Genomic DNA, 27,570 nt, shown 5'->3' with positions numbered 1-27,570 from the left:
TAGGGAACCAAAAATTCAGCACACTAAAGAAGACAGATATCTATGACTGTTACAGTGGGGCAGGCTAAATAGTGAAATGTAGGTGGTCACACTGAAAGGTAAGAGACGGGAGCTCAAGAAAAGCAGGGAGGATGAATGGAGGAGGGGCATTTGACCTAAGCCTTACAGAATAGGATTGTGGGGCAGGATATTTTAGACCGAGGAAACTGGGTCACAGAGCCGCAGACGTGGAAAAGCCAGTACGACTGAGGTATAGGAAGGGGTGCAGTTGATTAAGAGACGGATTTGAAAATGTCAAGTGGAACTGGTGCTAGTTTTTAAATGACCACCTCTCAGCACCATCCTCTAGTAGGCTTTGTGGTACTGGGGCAAGCGTTCTGAAAACCACATTTCTGCACTGCCAGGAGAGGGCACTGTAGGGAGACTGTAAGCCTGAAGAAGCCAGAAGGAACACTTTCCTTGTTATTTCCTGTGGGTTTCCCAGGGGCTTCTTGTCAGCTTGAGAGCCCCTGAATGGCACCTCAGCAGGGGATCCTTCCCTTAGCAGCAATAAAATACAGTTCAAATTTTTTCCCAACACTTCCAGGAGAAGTTTCATTGTGTCCCACTTCGACCATTCCTCAGAATTGTTGGTCCTAGGGGTACCTCTGAGGTTCTAATTTTTATTAATTCTAATTCTTTCCCCCTGCCCCCCTCACCTCTAGAGATGGTAACTGCTTTCTGTAGTTACTGACTTTCCATAATTTAAAGTTCTCATTTTTACCCTGCGTTACTAGTTAACAACTTGTATGGGCTGGACTTAAACACTTAACACACCCAGTTGAAAACATCATCAACATTTAATTATATACTGCATTTAGAAAGAATCACTGAAATGAAATATTTATTAGGGTCCTAAGGGATTCCTTGCTTACATTGTCCCTTGACCCCTTTATCTCTCAATCCCTTTCAAGAGTATTGTACCTAGTGTTTAAAAGGTGACCTGGGAAATATCCACGATAACCCCCTTTTCACTAAGGATCCTAGGTTGAATGCTGAGCAAAAAAAGTCAACACTCATCATTTCTACTTTCTGGATATGCCACCAATCAGTTTGAAATGTTATGTAATAATGTCACTGCCAAAAGGCAACTAATTAAGTCTGCCTGATTCTATCCTTCCACTCTTAATATTCAGCCTGAGAATGTGTGGATGGGCAGCCAACAAAAGAAAATATTTAAATTTTCTTTTCCAATCCTGACCCAGATCATTTCTCTCCTTTCAGGGAACATTACATCTAAATCATTAGAAGACAAATGGACATTATTATATTCTTACAGCAGTTCAGGCAAAGAGTTTCTACTGCCTCTCCTGATAATCCAGTTTCCCTGTAACAACTCGTTTTGTCACGAACTTCTATATTACACCCAATCTAATTCTTCTAGCTTAATCCCATACTGTTGGAATTTCACTCCCTCCCTGCCTTGTTGGAACTGGAGAACAGCTTGTGAGCAATCTCTTGATAATAACTTCCATATGTCTAAACCAGTCTTTTCTTTCCAACTAATTGATCCCCCTCCATTTTTTTACACTTTTCTTTGTTACCCAAGCCTTTACATACCTTTGTTTCCCTATCGGTTCTCTTGAAACATTTCCCATTTTTTTTCTGGGGAAATACCTTTACAGACAGTATAGCATGATATAGCATGTCACAGTCACTTTATAAGTTCTGTACTCAACCTTGTGCAACTCTATTTTAAGAGCTATGTCTAGGAGTAAACTCGTACACTCTTGTTGTGCTCTGCTCCAGCAACCTGTAGAGAAAACATCTGATTTTTTTCTAAATTCAGATTTAAGTAGAAGTTTTTTTAGGAGAAAGCTTGTAGCTTATATAGCTTTTTAACAGACCTTTTACTTCAAATCAGGCGGCTGGTAAATTTGGGTGATATCAAAATACAGTAAAATTTGATAACCTACAATTATTTGTTTTCTTTTATCTTAACACAGGAAAGATACAAGCTTATATACTGAAAAATTATCTGTGCATTATAGCTGCACTAATATGCATCCTCGAAGTGACAAAAACTGAACACCATTAAGGACAGATCATAAAAAGTTAAATGTACCTTCCAAGAGAAATCAAAAGGAACCAGTATTCTAACATGGTTTGAATGTATGATTCTTTAAGAATCAAATAAATCTCCTAATTTGGCTTATCAAAGGTTCATTAGATCATGTCAAGGGCCAAAGAGAGTTCAAAAGAAGAACATCTGCTGTTAGGTTGTCGAGTATTAAACTTGGAACCAAAAAGGTAGATAGTGAATTTCTGTGGAGATAAAGGTTGACTGTTAACAGGACAGCTTGGTCAAGGTGCATAGCGGATGTTTACATAATGATTGAGACTGGACTCAAGGTGTAATATTACATTCAGCAAAATATTTGAAGATACAATGCAATTTCTTTGAGAACAGAGACTATGGAAATCCTGGATGATGTGACAGTCCCTAGAACATAGTTGGCTTTCAGAGCTTGCAGACCTGCATTTGGTTCTAAGTTCTTTAAGGCACTTCAGTCTATTACATTTATGAAATGAGCTACACAAAGCCCAACCTTTACATTTTGACCACCTCTGAATTAATATGTGAATTATTTTTTCTTAAGAGAGAAGGTACTGGCATACATTATTTCATTGCACTTCACTTTATTGTGTTTTGCAGACATTGTGTTTTTCACAAATTGAAGGTCCGTGGCGATGCTATGTCAAGCATATCTACTGGTACAATTTTTCTAATAGCCTGCATTCACTTAGCATCACTGTGTCTCAGTTTGGAAATTTTTGGAGTATCTCAATTTTTTATTATGTCTGTTAAAATGATCTGTGATTAGTCATCTTTCAATGTTATTACTGTAACTGTTTTGAAGCTCTGTGAACTATGACCATAGAAGACAGCAAACTGAATTAATAAATGTATGTATTCTGACTGTTCCATCAACCGGCCACTCCCTCATCTCTCTCCCTTTCTTCGGGATTTCCTATTCCCTGAGACACAATATTAAAACTCAGCTAATTAATAACCCTACAATGGCTTCTAAGTGTTCAAGTGAAAGGAAGAGCAGCACATCTGTCAGTTTAAATCAAAGGCTAGAAATTAAGCTTAATGAGGAAGGCATGTCAAAAACCAAGACAGACTGAAAGCTAGGCCTGTGCTCAGTTAGCCGACTTGTGAATGAAAAAAAAAAAGTTTTTGAAGGAAATTAAAAGAGCTACTCCAGTGAAGACACAAATGATAAGAAAGCAATTTATTGCTGACAGAAAGAAAGTTTTAATGGTCTGGGTAGAAGATCAAACCAGTCACAACATTCCTTTAGGCCAAAACCTAACTCACAGAAAGCCCCTAAATGTCTTCAGTTCTGTGAAGGCTGACAGAGGTGAGGAAGCTGCAGGAGAAAAGTTTGAACCCAGCAGAGGCTGGTTTATAAGGTTTAAGGAAAGAAGCTATCTTTATAACATTAAAGTGGAAGGCGAAGTAGCAAGTGCTGATGTGAAAACTTCAGCTAGTTACTCAGAAAATCTAGCTAAGATAATTGAGGAAAATGACTACACTAAACAACAGATTTTCAATGTAGACAAAACAGCCTTATTTTGAAAGAAGATACAACCTAGGACTTTCATAGCTAAAAACAAGTCAACGTCTGGTTTCAACACTTCAAAGGACAGGTTAACTTTCTTGTTAGGGGCTAATGCAGCTGGCGAAGTTGAAGTTGAAACCAATGCTCATTTATCAATTTGAAAATCATGGGGCCCTTAAGAATTATGTTAAATCTACTCTGTGTTCTTGAAATGGAACAACAAAGCCTGGTGACACTGCATGTTTACAGCATGGTTTACTAAATATTTTAAGCCCACTGTTGAGACCTACTGCTCAGAATAAAAGATTACTTTCAAAATAATACTGTCCATTGACAATGCATCTCATTACCCAAGAGCTCTGATGTAGATCAGCAATATTAATGTTATTTTCATGCCTGCTAACACAAAATCAATTTTGCAGCCCATGGGTCAAGGACTAATTTCCAAATTTCAAATCCAATGACTTAAGAATGACTTACAAAATACATTTTAAAAGGGTATAGATTCCATAGATAATTATTCCACTGATAGATCTGAGCAAAGTAAATTGAAAACCTTCTAGAGAGGATTCACCATTCTATATACCATGAAGAACAGCTGTGATTCATAGGTCAAAATATTAATAGGAATTTTGAAGAAGTGGTTCTAACCTTCATGGATAACTTGGAGGGGTTCATAACTTTAGTGGGGGAAGTAACTGCAGATGTGATGAAAACAGCAAGACAACAAGAACTAGAAGTGGAATAGGAAGATGTGACTGAATTGCTGAAATCTCATGGTAAAAGTTAAATAAATGAAGAGTTGCTTCTTATGGATGAGCAAAGAAAGGGGTTTTCTGAGATGGAGTGTAGTCCTGGAAAAGATGCTGTGGACATTGTTGAAATGACAACAAAAGATCTGGACCATTATGTCTACTTGGTTGACAAAGTGGTGGCAGAGTTAGAGAGGACTGACTCCAATTGTGAAAGAAGTTCTACTGTGGATAAAATGCTATCTAACAGCATCATAAGCTACAGAGTCAATCAATGTGACAAACCTTATTGTTGTCTTCTTTTAATAAATTGTCACAGCCACCCCAACCTTTAGCAGTCACCACCCATACCAGTCAATAGCATCAGCCATCAGCAAACAGATGATAATTTGCTGAAGACTTACATCAGCATGAGCAATTTTTAGCAATGAAATATTTTAAAATCAAGGTGTGTAAATTGTTGTATGTACATAAGGTAGGCATGTGAATGCTATTGCCTACTTAATAACATACAATATAGTGTAAACATAACTTCTGTGTGCTCTGGGAAACCAAAAAATGTATGTGACTTTCTTCATTGTGAAATTTGCTTTATATATTATTATGGCATCTAGAACTGAACTTCAAATATCTCCAAGGAATGACTATATATCTAGGAACATATTTGGTTCAATGAATAACATGATAAAAAAATAGTGATTTTTGGTAGGAAATGTGAATTACTCCACTAAGGCTGGGAGCAGGTAAAGTTGAAAATAGCAAGATTTTGTACTTACGATCTTCTTTGTCCCTCAAGTTATTATTATATAAAATATTATACTTTGTGATATTTAATTATTTTTCACTCCATCCTTTGCCCTAGCTTCTATAGATATGATAAATCTCTCTCATCCTTATCATCAAAAAAGCCAACAAACAAATCCTTCTTAAGAGATAGTAGATCAAGAAAGGTTTTTTGGTTGTCATGTTAAACAGTAAGTACAACTCGGACATGAAAATATGCTTTGAGAATAAAATAAAAATAAAGCTTCAGTTACACAAAATAAATAAGTTCTAGAGATTTGCTGCTGCCAACCTTGTACCTATAGTCAGCAATATTGTATTGAGCACTTACAAGTTTATTAAGAAGGTAGATGTCATGATAAGTGTTCTTACCGTAAAAATAAAAAATAGAGTTGGAGAATTATAGGTCTAAGATAACAAAGATAAATGATAGAGTGAGGCAAGAATAGGTAGGAAAAGGCAGAGGCAAGTATAGCAATGTAATTTGGATATAAATAAGAGAATATAAGAGAGCAGGAGATACAGGTGCACAGTACCTATTATGTATTTGTGGGGGGGACAGGATAAGGCATAAATAACTTATTTATTTTTGATTAACTGTTAATAATAAAGAGTTGATTAGATTAAGTAAATGGAATATTTTGAAGTTCACTCATTCCTACTTCCTGAATGCTATGTGCCAGGTGCTGTGGTAGGCACTAGGAATATGTAAGTGAAGAATACAGTCATGATTCCTGCCTTCTTGGGGATTAAAGCCTAAGAGTGGGGAAAGTGCTGGCTATTCTATTTTCCTCTCTTGCCTGTCACCTTCTTGTTCCCTGCAGACCCTCTGCCTTGCCTTGTGAACTGACAATTGCATCCCCAGGCTTGCAGAATGGCTTCTCTTTGACTTCAGCCATAAGAGCCACCAGAAGACATGAGAAGGCAAGAGGAAAAAGAAATCAGGATATAAATTTCCTAATCCTTTCTTCAGCTGTGTTCTTATATAAAAGCTGTGTCTATTCATAGCAACAGTCATTACAGCTCCCGTTGGTTGATCCCTGGCCCACTTCAGTTTTCCCTGGTTTCCCTGGTTCTGGAAACACTCTCTCCTCCCCCTTGCTCCTTCAGGATTATGTATGACAATGAGTTATTGCTATCAGGAGTTTATACATGTCTTAGTTTTTCTTCTTGTTCTTCTTAACCTGCTCAGAGATCTTCAGCTCATCACTTTACTAAATTCTATTGAAACATCTGAGTTGGATCCTGTTTACATCTGGGATCCTGACACAGATAAATGGTTTTAAATGGAGAAACACTTACGTGGAAAATTTAAAATTGTGTTAAGGACTATAAAAAAGGGATAAAAAGGTACATAGATAGAGAATAATGGGTGTGAGTTAGATGAGGTGGTCATTCATAGACAGCCTGTTTCAGGGGTGATATTGAAATTGAGGCCAGAGGATAAGTGAGAGCCCCCATGGAAAGATCAGGGGAAAGAAATCCCAGCATAAGAAATGCAAGTGCAAAGGTCACAAGGAAAAAAAAATAAAAACAAAAACAAAACAGGTTGACATGCTCCATTCTAGAATTTGGTTATCACACTCTATGAGTAATGTTTGGTTAGGACAGAGTGAGGGGAAAAACAGTCTGAGTGGCAAGATCCTGATGATATCCAGTGACAGACACTAAAGTTTTTGGAACAGACAAAGGCCCACAAGAGCACCATGTGCTCGTTGAAGTGAGAGAAGAGGCTCAGGTGAGCTGCAGGAGCCACACGGATGCTGAGGAATTAATTTGCAGTTTGCTGTGATCATGTTGGGATGAAATGGTGATCCACACCACAAGATAATATGCTGTAAAGGGATGAACACACATCAAGATGTTATTTCTTTGATCTTGTTTATTTTCATGAGGGTGGCAGGGTGGTCTTTAGGTAGAGGTAGATCTCTTCATGTTTCTTTTTTCCATAATTGTGACATTTCTTAGGAAGGATACCAAGTGATAAACAGAGACCTTCTTGACTGAAACAGTCTTCTTCACATTCCCTTTTATTTATTTACTTTTGAGAGTTGGGTATCAAAGGAGTAGAGAGGTTGAAGAAAATAAAATATTAAAAGAACATAAGTGATTTAGTGATTTGGCTGTTGAGTCTTACCTAGAATGAAAGAGACTTTAAGCATCAATTTACTAAACATATTTCACAGCTTCCAAAGGCAACCACATCTAACTTATTAAGTAAGTTTGCCTGGGGAAATATTTATATTGTTTTTTTCCTATAAGTCTAGTTTTCTAATTTGTTTTACAATATGACCTCCCTTTGTTTGTAGCCTTAGTATAAATTCTGGCACTGAAGAATTATTTAACTACAGGATACACTAAAACCCTTGTCTTCAAGCCAGAATATATTATTTTTTGCATTTATCAGAATTGAGCTACTTACTGGAGACATTTTCAGACCTACTTGACACACAACAGCAGATGGTGACAAAGCAGAGTTTTAACTGTTATTCAATCTTAAGCACTGAACTAATATCTTTAGGTTTAGAAGTCTTCCTCAGATATCTGCCCAAATACCTCTTAGATACATTTTACATTTTGAAATGTATTTCTACTTATGGCTATCTTTTGCTTAAAGATGGGTCACATAACAATTCATTTTGCTTATAGTCTATTATGACGTTGCTTCTACTTAAAGTAGAATTCACATATGTCTTATTTTAATCATTCTTGATATTAAAACACATGGTGTTTACTGTGTTCATTCCCTAAATCTCCCTTAGCTAGCTGATTTTTTTTTCATATTTACTAATATTTACCTTACCCTAAGGCTAAATCTACTTTAATAATCACATTTGTGTAGCTGGCTTTATTTCCAAGTACTTTATAGTTAGATTGTGGGGGTTTGCTCACTACAACTGAAGGTAAATGATTAGTAACTGTGATAGACATACATTTATGCAAATTATAATTATAGAGTCTAGAAAGAACACAGAGGACTTATCATCCTAAAACACAAAGAACACGACACTCCGTTTAAAGTAAATAATACGATAATCAAATATAATCAAAATTCGACTTCTGCCTCTGATCTCAGTACCTATACTGTAAACATCATTGACAAGCGACTATATATCCTGGGCTGTAAACCCTCAGAAATAGAATCGTTAAGTATGGCAGGCATTAGGGTGTGATATAAATTCTCTCTCTTGTTTGTGAAATGATTCCTTGTACATATTGACAGCTGGTGCTATTAAGTTATGATTTCAGGATATACTAAGGTAATACATAGGATCACTATGTAACTATTATCCTTACAATTTTTATCTTCTGTCTTATTATGTCATATAAGAATCTACATCCTATACATGAGGAGCAGATAGTACTCTGCCTTTCTATCCTCTTTATTTACATAATGACTGAATGAAATTTAAAGATGACACTTAAATTTTAAGATATATAGGTAAAGCTGTAAAGCTTTTTATTCATTAAAGAAGTTTTCTTTATGTTAAAATAGCAGAATTATAGAAATTGCTGTCCGTAGAAATGCCTAGAAGATAATTGTAACTGATTACTTCATCAATTCTGATTTGAACTTCTTTTAAAAAATAAATAGCCACCATGGAACATCTGGGGAAATGACAGCTAGCAAAATAAGTGATCCCAAAATAAGATATGTCACATTTTAATAAGCAATTGTGTTTAATTATGGAAGAACATGTACTTACTTGCCAAGTGCAAAGCATTCCATCTTAACAGTTGTTCCTTTAGCAGCTGTAACCGTGAAAGGAAAATGGACCTCAATTTTCGGCTCATATTCTCCCATCACACCTTAGAAATAAAGAATAGCCTTTAAGCATCAAATGAATGTTACAATTTGCTTCTTAATCCTGGAGATGTTACACTGAAAATCACTGTGGTTTGGTTCTTAATGTCTGTTTGATGATTGTTAAATTTTTCAATGTACTGAAATAAGTAGTACACTTAGACTCTATCATTTTGATGAAATCCTAGTCTTTCCCTGAGGACTAGATTACACGCATGTTCAATATCATTTAAAGTAATAATTATTGAAAACGTTAATCAACACTAGTAGTACAGTTACTAATTGTTCTAAAAAAAAAGATGAATAGTTCCCATTTTAGATGTGTTTAATTTTTTAAATAAGAAAAGATATAAACATTTCCTTATAATTGCCAAATATTCATTTATAAAGTCTAATATTTGCTGAATATCTATAATATGCATGGAATTTTGCCAAAAATTGTGGGAGTAACAAAAGATTAATCAGTTGTGCTCTCAAGCACTCAGCAACTATATTCTTAAAGAGAGAAACAACATACTGTATACTCAAGTATGGGAGAAAAGCTCTCTATCAAATTACTGTGATGAAAGATAAGAAGTGATCACTGCCATGAATGAGGTATTAAGTATTATGCACTGATATGGTTTGGCTCTATGTCCCCACCAAAATCATATCTCAAATGGTAATCTGCATATGTCAAGAGAGGGACCTGGTGGGAGGTGATTGGATCATGTAGGTAGATGCCCCCACGCTGTTCTCATGATAGTAAGAGAGTTCTCACAAGATTTCATAGTTTTAAAAGTGGCAATTGGGCGACAGCGCGAGACTCCATCTCAAAAAAAAAAAAAAAAAAAAAAAAAAGTGGCAATTTCCCCTCTTCTCTCTCTCATCTCTCCTGCCACCATATAAGACATGCTTGCTTCTCCTCCTTCCACCATAATTGTAAGTTTCCTGAGGCCTTTTCTTGTGGTAGAAAAGAAAACTCCCCCTTTTTTTTTGAGAAATTAAACCTCACTGGAGAAATTTGCATAAGTAACGAGGAGCCGAGTGTTAATAGCAAGGGCAATGGGAAAAATGTCTCCACAGCATTTCAGAGATCTTCATAGCAGCCCTTCTCATCACAGGCCTGGAAGCCTAGGAGGAAAAAATGGTTTCATGGCCAGCCTGGGGCCCTGCTGCTCTGTGCAGTCTCAAGACATGGTGTCCTGTGTCCTAGCTGCACCAACTCCAGTCATGGCTAAAAGGGGTCAACATACAGCTCAGGCCATTGCTACAGAGGTGCAAACCCCAAGCGTTGGCAAATTCCATGTGGTATTGGGCCTACATGTGTTCAGAAGGCAAGAGTTCAGGCTTGGTAACCTCTTCCTAGATTTCAAAGATGTATGGAAACACCTAGATATCCAAGCAGAAGTCTGCTGCAGGGGAAGAGCCCTAATGCGAACCCCTACTAGGGCAATGCAGAGGGGAAAATGTGGGCTTGGAGCCTCCACACAATGTCTCCACTGGTGTATTGTCTAGTGGAGCTGTAAGAAGATGGCCACCATCCTCCAGACCCCAGAATGGTGGATCTACAGCTTGCACTGAGCACCTGGAAAAGCCATAGGCATTCAACACCAGCCCATGAAAGCAGCTGGAGGGGCTGTGCCCTGCAAAGCCACAGAGGCAGAGCTGCCTAAGTCCTTGGGAGCCTATGCCTTCCATCATCATGCCTAATATGTGAGACATGGAGTCAAGGAGATTGTTTTAGAGCTTTAAGATTTAATGAGTGCCTTGCTGGGTTTTGTGCTTGCATGTCGCCTGTGGCCTCTTTGTTTTGGCTGATTTCTCCCATTTGGAATGGGAACATTTACCCAATGCCTGTATCTTGGAAGTAACTAATCTGTTTTTGATTTTACAGGCTTATAGGCGGAAAGGACTATTCTTCTTTCAGAAGAGACTTTGGACTTAGACTTTTGAATTAATGCTAGAATAAGATTTTGGGTACTGTTGAGAAAGTATGATTGGTTTTGAAATGTGAAAAGAATGTGAGATTTGGGAGGGGTCAGGGTAGGAATGATATGGTTTGGCTCTGTGTCCCCACCAAAACCTCATCTGAAATGGTAGTCCCCACATGTCAAAACAGGGACCTGGTGGAAGGTGATTGAATCATGGGGGCAGTTTCCCCAATGCTGCTCTCATGATAGTGAGGGAATTCTTATGAAATCTGATGACTTTTAAAGTGGCAGTTTTCCATGATCCCTCTCTCTCTCCTGCTGCCATGTAAGATGTACCTTGCCTCCCTTTTGCCTTCTGCCACAATTGTAAGTTTCCTGAGGCCTTTCCAGCCATGTGAAACTGTGAGTCAATTAAGTCTGTTTACTTTATGAATTACCAGTCTCAAGTATTCTTTATAGCAGTGTGGAAACAGACTAATACATGCACATTTGAGGAGATCATAAGAATAATGAGGGTTTGGGTCAGTGGGAAAAAGATAGGAGAGAGTAAATGGAGCTATAAAAAAAAAAAAACACAATGACAAAGAGATGGGAAATGACCATTAATAGGAATATCAGTTTTTCTAATATCTTAATATCTGAAGGGAAGTGATATTAGATAAATTTAGAAATATAATGATGGAATGAAAAACAGGTGGAATCCAAAAAATAGAGAGCCTTGATTATCAGAGTGACACATTTAGTCTTTAAGCTGTAAATAATTTGGAGCTACAGTGGTTTTGAATAGGGCAGGTGCATTATGCTGAGATGTATATAGTGAAACTGGAGCAGAGACAAATAAATCAATTACATTACTTCAGTAATACGAGATAAAGGCCTGAGCTTTAATAACAGTAATGAAAACAGACAAAGGGCACTAGATGGGAAAAAAACAATTAATAACTGAATTGGTAAAACTTGGCAGACAATGAGGTACAGGAATAAGGGCATGGGCAGTGCCAATAATAACACTATAATTTGCAGCTTGGGGAATTGGGCAATGTCAATAAAAGTAAAAAGAACACAGTTAAAGCAGAAAAGCTAATGAGTTTCAATTTGGAGGTATTGAGTTTGAAGTACCTACAAGATATTCAGAAGAAAGTATCTGATCACACAGTATAAATGAGAGAATGAAGCTCAGGATGAGTTCTAGACAGGGGAAAACACAGTCATTTAGGGATGGTAGCTGAAGCAATGAGACTGGATATGGCTTTTACCTATTACAAAACACTGTAATAACTGAGGCCTGGTGGATTCTATTGCTAGTGCCATCAGATAGCCTTGGAGCAAATTTTCCCCAAAAATTAACTTTTAGAAGCCCCCTATGTGTAAAGTATCACATAGAAAACAGCTATGATTTGGCACAGATGCTTCTCTGAGGAGACTGTGCACGTGTTTGGGGGTGTCTATGTTTGTGACCATATTAGCATGGATACATCTTTGTGCATATGTAGTTCTCTGTACAATTATTTTGCATATGTGTGTGGAATGAGAGGAAAGAAGAAGAAATCCAAATAGAGTAAGATAAATTCTATAAGATATGAAGGTCATATACACTGGACATGCAAAAGGGAAAAAAGGGCTACCTTTGGTGAGAAAAACATATTATGTATTTTTTAAATATTTATCTATTTATTTGTTACATAACTTTTGAAATAAGTTTTGAAGAAAGCATATGGATATGTTTAGATGGAAAATGTTTAACTTCACATAAGACAGAAAGGTTATCTTTGCTTGTTGTGGTATTTTTTTTTTTTTAATTTTTTGGCAAAGCAGAAGAAAAGTCACTAAAGTATTTATCACAGAGATTTGGCTTCTAGACCTGGCTTCACTAAATGTCTAGTCTGTACCATCTCTGACAGGTCAGAAAACCCTAGACAATGAAACCTCCGGGTTTCATTTTTCTAATCTGTTTACTGAGGGCATAGAAGGGAATTATCATCAATACAATGTCCTATTCTAAGAGGCTAACTCCTGCAATGACCTTCTAGTCTGAAATTTGCTGCACATCAAGAACCTGACAAATAGCAAGTGAATTGAGTGGTTAGCACTATTATGTCACCCAAAACAAATGTTTAAGCACTTCTCTCTTTCTCAATAATGTTTGTTTCCTCTGCTTATTTTAAAATATTTCCCCATGCCCCTCCATACTATACTTGCCAGGTTCCTTTCTTTTACTTCCTCTTCATGTCAACTTTCTTCCCCGTGTTGTTTCTACTAACTACTTGAATAGCAGGATGTGGTCTGCTGTTGATACCTATAACCTCAGCCAAATGTTTTTAATGACATGAAGTTTATCTTTAATGCTCTCTTACTTGTAAGCCCCATAGGAAGACTCCAGGCATCCTGTTTAGAAGCTATCTGTGACTGCTCTTGTGAAGCAGTCCTCAAACTTAATTTCTGATTTCCCTACCTATTCTTAAAATTGATTCGGTATTGTTGTTACTTTTTTTTTTTTTTAATACTTTAAGTTCTAGGGTACATGTGCATAACGTGCAGGTTTGTTACATATGTATACTTGTGCCATGTTGGTGTGCTGCACCCATCAACTCGTCAGCACCCATCAACTCATCATTTACATCAGGTATAACTCCCAATACCATCCCTCCCCCATCTCTCCTCCCCATAATGGGCCCCAGTGTGTGACGTTCCCCTTCCCGAGTCCAAGTGATCTCATTGTTTAATTCCCACCTATGAGTAAGAACATGTGGTGTTTGGTTTTCTGTTCTTGTGATAGTTTGCTGACAATGATGGTTTCCAGCTGCATCCATGTCCCTACAAAGGACACAAACTCATCCTTTTTTATGGCTGCATAGAATTCCATGGTGTATATGTGCCACATTTTCTTAATCCAGTCTGTCACTGATGGACATTTGGGTTGATTCCAAGTCTTTGCTATTGTGAATACTGCCACAATAAACATACGTGTGCATGTGTCTTTATAGCAGCATGATTTATAATCATCTGGGGATATACCCAGTAATGGGATGGCTGGGTCAAATGGTATTTCTAGTTCTAGGTCCTTGAGGAATCGTCACACTGTTTCCCATAATGGTTGAACTAGTTTACAATCCCACCAACAGTGTAAAAGTGTTCCTATTTCTCCATATCCTCTCCAGCACCTGTTGTTTCCTGACTTTTTAATTATTGTCATTCTAACTGGTGTGAGATGGTATCTCATTGTGGTTTCGATTTGCATTTCTCTGATGGCCAGTGATGATGAGCATTTTTTCATGTGTCTGTTGTCTGTATGGATGTCTTCTTTTGAGAAATGTCTGTTCATATCCTTTGCTCACTTTTTGATGGGGTTGTTTTTTTCTTGTAAATTTGTTTGAGTTCTTTGTAAGTTCTGGATATTAGCCCTTTGTCAGATAAGTAGATTGCAAAAATTTTCTCCCATTCTGTAGGTTGCCTGTTCACTCTGATGGTAGTTTCTTTTGCTGTGCAGAAGTTCTTTAGTTTAATTAGACCCCATTTGTCAATTTTGGCTTTTGTTGCCATTGCTTTTGGTGTTTTAGACATGAAGTCCTTGCCCATGCCTATGTCCTGAATGGTATTACCTAGGTTTTCTTCTAGGGTTTTTATGGTATTAGGTCTAACATTTAAGTCTCTAATCCATCGTGAATTAATTTTTGTATAAGGAGTAAGGAAAGGATCCAGTTTCAGCTTTCTACTTATGGCTAGCCAATTTTCCCAGCACCATTTATTAAATAGGGAATCCTTTCCCCATTTCTTGTTTCTCTCAGGTTTGTCAAAGATCAGATGGCTGTAGATGTGTGGTATTATTTCTGAAAACTCTGTTCTGTTCCATCGGTCTTTATCTCTGTTTTGGTACCAGTACCATGCTGTTTTGGTTACTGTAGCTTTGTAGTATAGTTTGAAGTCAGGTAGCGTGATCCCTCTAGCTTTGTTCTTTTGATGTAGGATTGTCTTGGAAATGCGGGCTCTTTTTTGGTTCCATATGAACTTTAAGCAGTTTTTTTCCAATTCTGTGAAGAAAGTAATTGGTAGCTTGATGGGGATGGCATTGAATCTATAAATTACCTTGGGCAGTATGGCCATTTTCACAATATTGATTCTTCCTATCCATGAGCATGGTATGTTCTTCCATTTGTTTGTGTCCTCTTTTATTTCACTGAGCATTGGTTTGTAGTTCTCCTTGAAGAGGTCCTTTACCTCACTTGTAAGTTGGATTCCTAGGTATTTTATTCTCTTTGAAGCAATTGCAAATGGAAGTTCATTCATGATTTGACTCTCTGTTTGTCTGTCACTGCTGTATAAGAATGCTTGTGATTTTTGCACATTAATTTTGTATCCAGAGACTTTGCTGAAGTTGCTTATCAGCTTAAGGAGATTTTGGGCTAAGATGTGGGATTTTCCAAATATATAATCATGTCATCTGCAAAGAGGGACAATTTGACCTCTTCTTTTCCTAACTGAATACCCTTTATTTCTTTCTCTTGCCTGATTGCCCTTTCTGTGAATCTGATGACTCAATAACACCTGATTTATCATGATGCTTATTAAACCTAAGTCTCTTATATGCATGGGTCCCTGTGAGTGCTGGCATTTACTCTGGGTCATAGGGTGTTGGAATGGAAGGCCAAATTTGGTAATTACTTCTATTAAATTGTCCAAAGAGATCTTAGGAGAAAGGAACTTCAATCTCCAAAGCTCCAGTAATTCATTTAGATTTTTTTTCTCTTTCTAAATAAAATACTATTTATAGAACCCATTTTTATATTAATAATTTGGTATTCTTTTTATTTTTATTTACTTTTTATTATACTTTACATTCTAGGGTACATGTATTTAAGGAAGGTACCAAGGTTGTACATTTTAGGCTCTTCAAATCTACATCTGCCTCTGAATAATAGCAAAGAGTTACTGATACTATTGACTAATATGAGTCAGATCAGATCCATATAGTCTCTCTTCTCTTCCAGATTACATTTATAAATTGCAAAAAAGACCTTCTTTTATTGCCATAATTGTTAAAAATGACTCAAAGGATGGGTGCTTCTGATAGTATCTGGGAGGTAATTTTGCCCAGATACAGTCTTCTGGTGTTCCTCACATAATTTCCATTATGAGCAAAGGCATTCTTAAGCCTTACTTCAGGCCCCAAGAGGTTTCTGACATCTGAACTATATATTAAGAATACAAAAAAAAAAAAAAAAAAAGAGTTCAGTAAGAGGCTTCAAATTATTTTACCTAATTTGAGCTATACTGCAAGAAATTATAACTGGTTTTTAAAATTTTATCATCATACTGAGAGTGATGATATAAGGACATATGAGAAAGCTCTTTAGGTATCTTGCTCTTCAACAGATGATCATATTCAGCGGTTATGTTTTGCTTTACATTTCATGGGATTATTATGTTAGAGCTAAAGGTGAGCCTAGCTCAGTGTTCTGCACGCCTCCAGGCCATAAACCTGTAGTGGCCTGTGGCCTGTCAGGAACCGGGCTGCACAATAGGAAGTGAGAGGCCGGCAAGTGCACCTCTTCTCAGATCAGTGGCAGCATTAGATTCTCATAGGAGTGTGAACCCTGTTGTGAACTGTGCATGCAAGGGAGCTAGGTTGCACACTCCTTAAGAGAATCTAATGCCTGATGGTCTGAGGTGGAAAACTTTCATCCTGAAACCATCCCTCTGTGTCTGTGGAAAAATTATCCTTCATGAAATTGGTCCCTGGTGCCAAAATGATTGGTAACCAACCACTGCCTTAGCGGACATAATTTACCATTCTTCTTTTAGAAATGAGATAACTGAGAGTCAAAGAGGTCAAATAACTGGCCCAAGGTCCTGTTGAAAGCTGCTGGTAAAAATGTTGCAAAAATAGGGATTTTCTGACCTTATGTCCAGAGCTATTTTCCTGATGTCACTGTGTTGAGAAAATTCAATCACAGAGTATTAGAGTCCAGTTATACTAGATGTACTACATTAATCACTGACTATCTGACATGGCTACATGGTTTATTTCAGTTGCACATTTTAGTATCTCAAATCTTGTTCAGCTTAGCTTGAAACTTCTTTTGTTAGGCAGAGTTTGATGCTGAAAGGGAAGGGAAACAGTCCCATAAGACACACAGTTGAAGATCAAAATATCAGGCTTGTCTCTTCAGTCAAGGTAGCTCTTTGATCTTTTGATTGCCCCTACTATGGAGCTGAATATAGCTCAAGAAACACTCAATGTGTGTCTTCGTTTCTTTCCTCAGACCTGTCTCTACTGGCTAATGTGGCTGCCTTACTTTAGAATTACATGCCATTAGAAGATAACCTTAAGTTACTCTAATTTCTCATACACAGAAGCCTTCAAGCTGAAAGCACATTACTCTCCTTCTTTGTCTTTATGGTTGTTGATTTTCTTATTTATTCCAATTACTTTTGAAGAGCTAGGGTGCTTTTCCCTAAGTGGAATGCAATTTAGAGCGGTGTTTCTCCAAGCACATTACAGAACAGAGAGCCAAAACACCAGAAAAATCTGGACAATTTACTAAAATTTCAGGCAACAGAGTTCAACTCTAAGCCTGATGATGAATATTTTTGAATGTAGGGCTATGAACTTCATATTTTGATAGTTTCTCTAGGAGATTTTATGCACATTAAAAAAATTCAAGAATGGACCTTTTTTTATTTTTATTTTTTATGTTTTTTTGGAGACGGAGTCTCGCTCTGTCGCGCAGGCTGGAGTGCAGTGGCCAGATCTCAGCTCACTGCAAGCTCCGCCTCCCGGGTTCACACCATTCTCCTGCCTCAGCCTCCCAAGTAGCTGGGACTACAGACGCCCGCCACCTCGCCCAGCTAGTTTTTTGTATTTTTTAGTAGAGACGGGGTTTCACCGTGTTAGCCAGGATAGTCTCGATCTCCTGACCTCGTGATCCGCCCATCTCGGCCTCCCAAAGTGCTGGGATTACAGGCTTGAGCCACCGCGCCCGGCCAGAATGGACTTTTCTTTACTCTGATTTTTCTCATGTGACTTGTCCTTCTGAGGATTAGAGTATACTTGACTACAATGTCTGAAAAATGGCATGCAGAGTCATGCTGTCAAACATACTGTATTCAGTGGCAACTTCCCCAGCATTAAGTCGAATTACATTCAACCTGTATGTGCTGGTACTCCCAGCAGAGCTGAGTCTTTTTCCTGATGGACTGTGGGTCTTGTTCTGATCAGCAAACGTCTGTGAAATACCTGTTGTTGCATATTTCAAATGGCCATTCTACCTGACACTTTTAGTAATAATCATTGCTGGAGTTAAGAACTCCTATCCAGTAAGCCTTGAGAATTTGGCTGGACTAATGAGTTGGAAAAGCTTAGCTGATCATTTTCGTATGTCTAAATAATGGGTATTTACATTTTTGCCTTCAACATCTTTGCCAACCATACTCCATATCTGTTCCTTGTTTTCTTAAAATAGCAACTATTTTTTCATTGCTTCATTTGAGACATGTTTCTTCCATATTCTATGATGATGTGAGTTGAACAGGAGCCACTATATTCCTGAATAGGTTATATCTTCCTGGCTGTGGTTATTAACTTGCTATGGGCACCTGATCCAAGCTTGGCCAGTTTGATTACCCCTTTGTCCTGTTCACAGGGATTCATGAATGTGCAGGTGAGGTTGAGATTTTTCAATTAGAGACCAGGAAGTCTGAGTCTCAATACTTGCTTATTTGAGTGGCAAGTAATAATAATAATAATAATAATAATAATAATAATAAAATAAAACCCTGCATGTCTGACAGTCACTGGAGCTTCCACTACATGGAGGGATGTAATTTGCTACTGAAAAGAAAGCCAAGTAAGATAGAATTAAGTCAATATAGATAGAGGAGAGATGAAAAAAAGAGAGTGTTGGTTGCATGTCAGTTCTACCTGGGATTTAGCATCTTGCCCTTCTCTCATGAAATTAAATGAATTCCCTATTTTGGTTATTCCAATTTGGGTTTCTCAGTTGCACACACACATATACACACAGATACATATATACATATATATACACACACATATACATATATATTCTAAAAATAAGGGAAGTCAATAAATTTATTTTCCCTTTCCAAGCATCAAGAATAAATTGATCAAGGGGCTGGTTTACACTGTAATTGCTTTCTTCTGACTACTAAATTTTAAGACTTATTTTCTTATCCTGTTCTTACCACTATGATTTAGAGAAATATATTCATGTCTGTCCACCATCATTTGAGGGTTCCTTCCATGTGCATCAATAACTTAGAAAAAGATCTTATAAATGTAAGGCCTGAAGAAAGCAACTATATATATTTTTCCAAACATGAAAGTTTTATCTGGCATTAAGAAATATGTTAGAGACTGGGTGCAGTGGCTCACGCCTGTAATCTCAGCACTTTGGGAGGCTGAGGCGGGCAGATCACGAGGTCAGGAGACTGAGACCATCCTGGCTAACACGGTGAAACTCCGTCTCTACTAAAAATACAAAAAATTAGCTGGGCATGGTGGCATGCACCTGTAGTTCCAGATACTTGGGAGACTGAGGCAGGAAAATTGCTTGAACCCAGGAGGCAGAGATTGCAGTGAGCCGAGATCACACCACTGTACACCAGCCTGGGCAGCGGAGCGAGACTCCATTCTCACATGCAGTAAAAAAAGAGAGAGAAAACTTTCAAAATTTGATACAAAGGGTTAAATATTCACTTTAAGTGAGATGAAGTATTTTTAAGAAAAGTAGATGTTTATTATTTTCATAAATTTCCATGCATAAAATGATTGAAAATTCTCTGTAATTACATACATATAATCAGAAACAAATATTGTACAACAAGTTCATAAGTTAAAATGCTTATGGGTTTTGTTTTAAAATTTAAGGTTAATTTGACTTTGTGAAGCGTGCGTGTGTGTCTATTTGTGTAAGAATTGGAGTCTTTTGAATAATTAGAAAAATAAAAAGAAGTTGGTACTTTGATTTCTATGACCTGCCTCCAAGACCTATGTGAATATGATTTAGAGTGACAAATCAAATACTGAACAAATTAGGATTCTCTTTCCAACAGCCAATAATGCTTCTTTGAAAGCAAATTGGGCCCAGTAATAATGGAAGAATGGCTCTACTGACTAAAAAGGAAATTAAATCAAAATAAAAATACAGCAATTCCAAATGACACATTGATGCTGAATTCAACGATTAAATTTTCAGCAATTAAGTTATTTGAAGGTCTCTGAATAATTCTATGGGACTCTTGCACCCCAATCAAAGTTGGTTCTTTTCAATTGTTCTTTAACTAGATATTGTGATTTCTATACAGTTCACTCTAACATTTAAGTCTAGCAGATTAAGTTTTCCATTAAGAAACAGAGAAATATGTCTCACAAATATGGTGAACTTTACTCAATGTATTAGACAAATTAATAATAAATCACCTTATCCACAGTCCTTTCTGCAAACAAGCAAACAGACAAACAAACAAAACTGAAAGGAGGCAGTGAGGCACAAATAATATTAAGGTGACTCAAGGCATACCTAAGTTATGAGGAAGCTGTTTTTACACACACACATCCCACACACACACCCCATCTGGAAGGTAGGGAGAATATATTCAAAGTGGATGATAAGGCTAAGACAATTGACAAGTAGAAAATCTACATGTAATAGCTCAGCCACGCTGGTGGGGAATTCACAGAGAATAGTCATGAACTCCTGCTGCTAAAATTCTTAGAACTATTTGGACTCAATCCCTTCCTGTCTTAGTCCCCACAAAATCAAGCCATATTACAGACCTTAATCTTGGATTTCTCTATACCATTTCTCTTATCATGTCACGTATCTCCTGAAAATAAAAAGTTCCTTACTTAGATTCACTTGAGTGAGCTCCTCTTCCTTGTAACTATCAAGAACACTCACCCACATTATCTTTTATTTGTAAAGTTTTATCATTCTTCAGAAGGACTGTTCCCTCCAAAAAGTTTCTTACTCATAGCTGTCTACCAATCTATATAGTAATTACCAAGAAGTAAAGGGACCAAAAATATCCTGGAGGAATTAGTTCTGCCAGCGCAGTTGATCAGCTGCCTGGTTGCATAACTCTGGGAAAGAAACGTGATAAATGAGTTGTTTTAAACCATTGTTAAAAGTTTATTTTTACACTTTAATCTGCACAGATTGTTTTCTCACTGTAGTCTTGTTGTAGAAAATGCCAGCATTCCTGCTGTTACCACTCACATTTGAGATACAAGATGTAGCAGCTCCTGATTTGCTCTGTAGACAATTTACAACATATTTCATTTTACAAACTCTTGAGGATTTCAAAGCCTCCATGTATAATATTGTTCAAAGGAGAAATGTTTCCAGAGGGGGGATGCTGATTATCATAGCTTCATCACGGGGCTTTTTGTGCATTAAAGTTTCTAGATGTAAAGTGGAAGGGAATAAACATTAACTGAACACCTGCTATAAGCCTGATGCTTTGTGAAATGTATACAAGTAACCTGTCATTTAAAACTTACAAAACACAGTAAGGTAGATACGATAGTCCCTATTTTAAAAAATAGAAAACTATTTTAAAAGTTAAGTAACTCCCTCCACATCAGTGAGCTACTAAATAAAAGGCAAGGAGTTCAAACGCTAGAACTTCATTAATTCTGAAGCCACTTTTCCTCACTATTTTATTCTGATCCCCAGGAAACATTCATATTGTTTGCAAAGGAGAATTTATTTACCCATTTCCAATTTCGTAGTCAATTAAGTTCTACTTTAAATATTACTTTTGCAGTAAAGTCTTTCCTGTCTACCCATCCCACTTCCCTCACCAGGTTGATCTCTATCCTCTCTCTCTCTCTGTGCATAAACATATATATATACACACACACACACATATATATATGTATGTGTGTATATATTTATATATACATAAGTATAAATATATACACATATGGAGAAAGAAATATATAAAATATATATGTGCATATAATTATGTATGTATGAATATTGTGTATATATATACAGAAATAGCATTGTTCATTATTTTTATTTTTTTGGTAAAACAAATCAGAATCAATCAATTATTCAATCTAAATGGCATTTCTACCCATTTGTTCCATATCTGTTTTCACTTTTAGCTGTAAACGAAACCAGGACAGGAACCACATCATTTTGTTCCCTTTGTATCCTCAATTCAGTCCCTGGTACAAAGTTAACAATCAAAAATATTTGATAACAATTAGTGAATCTACTTGTTATCAACTATGTATGTGTGTGATAGGTGACATAGGAGCTAGGGAATATTTCATTTTTTGTATTTCAGTGTTTGTATTATTTTTTGTTTTGTGGGATCGTTAAAATATTTTTCTAACCTGGAATTATAAAAATCTATATTTTCTTTTAAATTGTTGTGATGCTTTAAAAAATAAAACATTTTGTGAATGAATAAGCTGATGGTCTCTCCACTTCTCCACAATCGATGAGTTATCAAGTTCTGTCAATTTCATTCCCACTACATCTCTCTTTTTCATTCCCTTATTTTTATTCTAATTGCCATTACTTTATTTTGGATTCCCTTTCATCGATCCCATTAGCTTTGGCAATGTGAAGGTCCTCAGTGACATTTGCATTAATGGTGGTTATCAAAGCTTCATAGGATTAGGTATAAGAAAACATAGAATAGAAATTTCAGATGGAGTTTAGACAACTCTTGGACGAAGTCTTGCTATCAAGGAGAGCAGAGAAAAAAGGATGGAAATTAGAGAGAGCTATGAAATCACAAAGTGGTTAATTTCAGGATAATAAATATGCTAGTGTGTTTACTGGCGAGAATGATTCAGGATGGAGGGAAATGTGATGTTTGCAAGAGAGGGTAAATAGTTGCAGATGATAACTTCTTCATGTAGGTAAGAAGAGATGGAATCTAGGGCACAAAACTTAGTCTTAGTCCCCACAAAATCAAGCCATATTACAGACCTTAATCTTGGATTTCTCTATACCATTTCTCTTATCATGTCACGTATCTCCTGAAAATAAAAAGTTCCTTACTTAGATTCACTTGAGTGAGCTCCTCTTCCTTGTAACTATCAAGAACACTCACCCACATTATCTTTTATTTGTAAAGTTTTATCATTCTTCAGAAGGACTGTTCCCTCCAAAAAGTTTCTTACTCATAGCTGTCTACCAATCTATATAGTAATTACCAAGAAGTAAAGGGACCAAAAATATCCTGGAGGAATTAGTTCTGCCAGCACAGTTGATCTAGTTTATTATTGTAATTGGTGGTGTGGTAGCCATACAGATAAAGATATAGGGAAGACCTTATATTTGTCACTGAAAGGTTAATAAGAATATAAAGTTAAGGCAAAGTTTGTCAAAATTATGTATTTTTTTCTATCTATACTCAGAAGTATGGATATAATCATGACATGAATGAGACATAGGCTGAGACTGAGGTAAGAGGTTTGCCAAGTGAGTATGATATGATCAAGAGATTGATGATAGAGAGTTGGGAGCTTATAGAGTGGAATGTTTACAATAAGTGACTATGTAATCTTACCTAGAAAGGGAAGGCACTTAAGGATGTGAGGGTGTGATGGACAGTGAAGTGGTGAACTGATAAAAGGAATGAGAGGTCTGAAGGGGCCAAATAATTGTTTAAGTGGAAGTAGTAAACATAAATATTTGAATGGAAAAGAGGATGTCAGCAGAAAGTGGCTTACTTGAAATTGAGATTGTGATGAAGGTAGAATAATTGATAATTGCAAGATTCAGGCAATTACCACAGGAAAAGGGTGGCTAAGATGGGATGGAGTACAAGTTCATAGGAAGCAAGGAGGTAAAGAAACTGAGAAGCCCAAATATTGGATGGATCATTGATGTAAATATGGGTGTCACCAAGACATTGATTGAATAATATCTTTAATAAACGAGTAAGACTGTGCCAGGTAGATGAGGGGTTATTAAAAAAAGGATGGTTACAACTGCGAAAAAAAGATGCCATGAATGCTTTACCCACTAATGTTCAAATTTATTAGTCTTCCACTTGAAGGTTTTGATAGGGGCAGGAGGCAGACAGGGATAGGTCACCAGTGAAACCCCACCTTCAAGCTGAAAAGCCTGAAACCCACGGCCCAAAGTGAAAACTTCTATTCCTGTCTGCCTGCTCTTTCCCAATTTCTTTTTTCTGAAAAATGCCTTCCTACAAATTGAATGTTATCTTTTCCAAAACGACCTATAGCCCACCCTGCCCATCATCCTGTGCCTATAAAGACCCCAGACTCAGCAGAGGATAGAGAGGTAGCTTGACTGGAGAGAGGCGACTTGACTTCAGAGAGACAGCCGGACTTCAGAGCAGAGACAACTTGACTTTAGGGAAGAGCCAGCTGGACTTTGAGGGGAGACTACCTGCCTGTCCTGTCCCCTCTCTTGCTCCCCTGTCTGCTGAGAGCCATTACCATTGCTAAATAAAATTATCCACTTTTGCCATCCTTCAAGTGTCTGTGTGACCTTATTCTTCTTGGATGCCGGACAAGAGCTCAGGAAGCACTGAGTACAGGTACCCAAAAATGGCCATCACAATGGTCCTTTGCCCTTGCCAGCAGAGGGCAGCCATCCCATGGGATGGGGCAAGGGGCCAACTGAGCTGAAAACACACTGCAGTCCATGGGCAGTGGAGCTAAGAAATCATTGTAACACCCGTCCTTGAGCTTCAGGGTCATAGGCACCCTCTCCCAGGCACTGCCGTAAGATGAGTAAATGGAGCTTGCTCCTGCCAGCCCCTGGAGTGGTGGCTGGAAGGATTCCACACTCACTCACTCACATGTTCCCTTCTGCAAGGGGTTGAGCACAGGGGGTTGAGTAAAAGGGGCACCCCTGTTGCAAGTCTGACAAAGCGTTCATGAAATATTCTGCATCAGCTCCAATGTTCTAGTCCTAAGTTATCTTTCCATATTTTACCTCACATTCTTCCCATTTATGCATGCAACATCCCATGTAATAGGAGTGCTTACTATTTTCCAAATATGCTTTGTTCTGAACGTATTATAAGCCTGTATACTGCTATTGGTCCTTGTCTAAAAATATCTCCATAAGATGATATGCACAGTAAAATTCAATTTATGTTTCACTTCAAATTGTATGTTATAAAAACATTTAAAAAGAACACAAAAATAGTTCCTTCATTAAAAACAAAAGCCAACCCCCGCCCCTAAAATCCCACCAAAACGAAAAGAAACAAAAACAAAAAAACCGTCACCATCACCACAACAGAAAACAACCTTCTGTCATTCCTCCAGCAAGAAATCTTGTGCCTTACTGCTGATTCCCCATAGTGGTTTCTCTCTTTTTCCTTTTCCTTTTTTTTCTTTCCTTTCTTTACTTCCTTTCCTTTCCCATTCCTTCCTTCCCTCCCCTCCCCTTCCCTTTCTTTTCTTTATTTCTCTCTCTCTCTGTGATGGAGTCTAGCTCTGTCACCCAGGTGGGAGTGCAGTGCACAATCTTTGCTCACTGAAACCTCCACCTCCTGGGTTCAAGCAATTCTCCCACCTCCATCTTCCAAGTAGCTGGGACTGCAGGAATGCACCACCATGCCCAGCTAAAAAAAAAATTTTGTGTGTATTTTTAGTAAAAACGGGGTTTCACTGTGTTAACCAGGCTGGTCTCGAACTGCTGCTCTCAAGTGATCTGCCTGCCTCAGCCTCCCAAATTGCTGGTGTAACAGGTGTCAGCCACCATGCCCGACTGCCCATAGTTGTTTATTTCTTATGATACCAATCATGTTCTGCCTTGTAATACAGTTATTGAAATTATCTTACTGGTCACAACCATCATCATCAATTCTGAATGCTCCTATCTGGCCCACTCTACTGCTAATTTCCCTTTAGTCTTTGTTTCTGATGCCTTCCTAACTTATCCTTTGAACCCCCAGGCTGATATATGCAAACACATCTTTCTGTACAACTGTATTTTTCTTAACTTTACCTGCTCATCATACTAAAACAGCTTGTCTGATATCATATCTATTTGGCCTTCATTACTCAACAGAATGAAATGGTAGCATATTGTGAATGAATTTCTTTCTCCAAAAGTCCTTTCAGGACTTCAGATCAACCCTTTAATCTGTTCATCTCTTCTACTACTACTACTAGAGTTATTGTGCTGAAAGTAAGTAAACAAGCAAAAAGGGACAGCAAACAACACAAATAACAAGTCTTTTCAATACTAATTAAGGGACTCTGTTTACTCAATAATGTTTTAAGACAAAATTTGAATCCCCTAGTATTGCATTCAAGCCCATCAAAATTTGGATTTCACTTCTCTTGTCACTCCTATATTTACTGATCCCTCTTCCTCACAAATCTCACTGTAGCTACACAACACTTTTCTCCACGCCATAAACTAACCATGCCACTTCATAGCCACATATTTTTGCCTTTCCCTGTAATTTTTAAACCTTTTCTCTATTCAATAAACTATAATTCAGTTTTTAAAACCATACTCAAATTAATCTCTCCATCTTTAGAATAATTATATTGACTCTATTCTTTGTTCTCACAGTACCAAGTTCAAATCATTATCCTAGTACATATCTCATTGCATTTTAATGTTGTTTACGTGTCTATCTCTTTCGTTGCATTGTAGTTTCTAAGAGTGAAGAAATGAAGTTTACTCTTCTCACCTGCTGTGACTGATCATAGCTTTATTAACTTCCATCTGGCTACCTGTCACTCTTTGGGCCATCCATGGTCCACAGGTTTCTCTCATTGATTACTCGACTTCATTTCTCTATTAAAATTTTCATGCCTGTAATCTCAGCACTTTGGGAGGCTGAGGAGGGTAGATCATGAGGTCAGGAGATTGAGACCATCCTGGTTAACAAGGTGAAACTCCGTATCTACTAAAAATACAAAAAAATTAGCCAGGTGTGGTGGTGGGCACCTGTACTCCCAGCTATTCGGGAGGCTGAGGCAGGAGAATGGTGTGAACCCGGGAGGCAGAGCTTTCAGTGAGCCAAGATTGTGCCACTGCACTCCAGCCTGGGCGACAGACTGAGACTCCATCTCAAAAAAATAATAAAAAATAATAATAATTGACCTGTCTTGGATCTTTTCTGATCAGAACAGATTTTCCTTAGTTTTAAGTTTGAGTGTGTTTCAAGAGCAAACTGTGATTTCATAATACCAGTTTTTTTTTCAGTATTTCTTGGGCATGTTGCTTTTTTCTTTCCATAAATGTAATTCTAATTAAAACCTTTACTACCTTTTCCTTGATCACTGGTGGACTCAGTCTCCTGTCGGCTGTCTTTTTACCCCAATCCATTCTGTACTTTGACTCCATATTTATCTTCTAAAACAGATTTTTTACCATTTATTTTTCTTTCTTATAACATCAGTGGTTCCCTGTTGCCTTACTGATGATATTCAAGCCCTTTATTTTTGTATGCAAGTCTTTGAAAACTTGCCCCAATGCTAATTCTTCAATCTTAGTTTCCACTTGACCACCATAAGCCCCTCTCTCTTTAGACTATCTTCTAAATAGCTTTAGTTATTTGTTTGAAGTTCATTAGTCATTCATTAATGTTATCAGCTTATATATGCACTCAAGTATTCTCCATTAACAAGGCTAGATCACATTTGTTTTCCTCAAGAATATGTTCTATAACCACAGTAATTAAGTTTAGTTGCATATAATTACATTGACGGATCCATCCTA

General features: G+C 37.3%; 1 protein-coding gene across 1 annotated transcript in view; it reads right to left on the bottom strand.

The window, feature by feature from the left end:
* Positions 1-27,570, bottom strand: part of CNTN5 (contactin 5) — a 1,322,079-nt gene that overhangs the window by 355,015 nt on the left and 939,494 nt on the right. The window contains exon 9 of the mRNA XM_038004871.2: positions 8,851-8,953. Coding sequence (XP_037860799.2) covers positions 8,851-8,953 — 103 coding nt within the window. The remainder of the gene's footprint in view (positions 1-8,850; positions 8,954-27,570) is intronic.

The sequence above is a fragment of the Chlorocebus sabaeus genome, chromosome 1 (assembly GCF_047675955.1).
Source record: "Chlorocebus sabaeus isolate Y175 chromosome 1, mChlSab1.0.hap1, whole genome shotgun sequence".
Lineage (NCBI taxonomy): Eukaryota > Metazoa > Chordata > Mammalia > Primates > Cercopithecidae > Chlorocebus > Chlorocebus sabaeus.
Note: the sequence above shows the minus strand (reverse complement) of the source record. Positions and strands in the feature narration are given on the sequence as shown.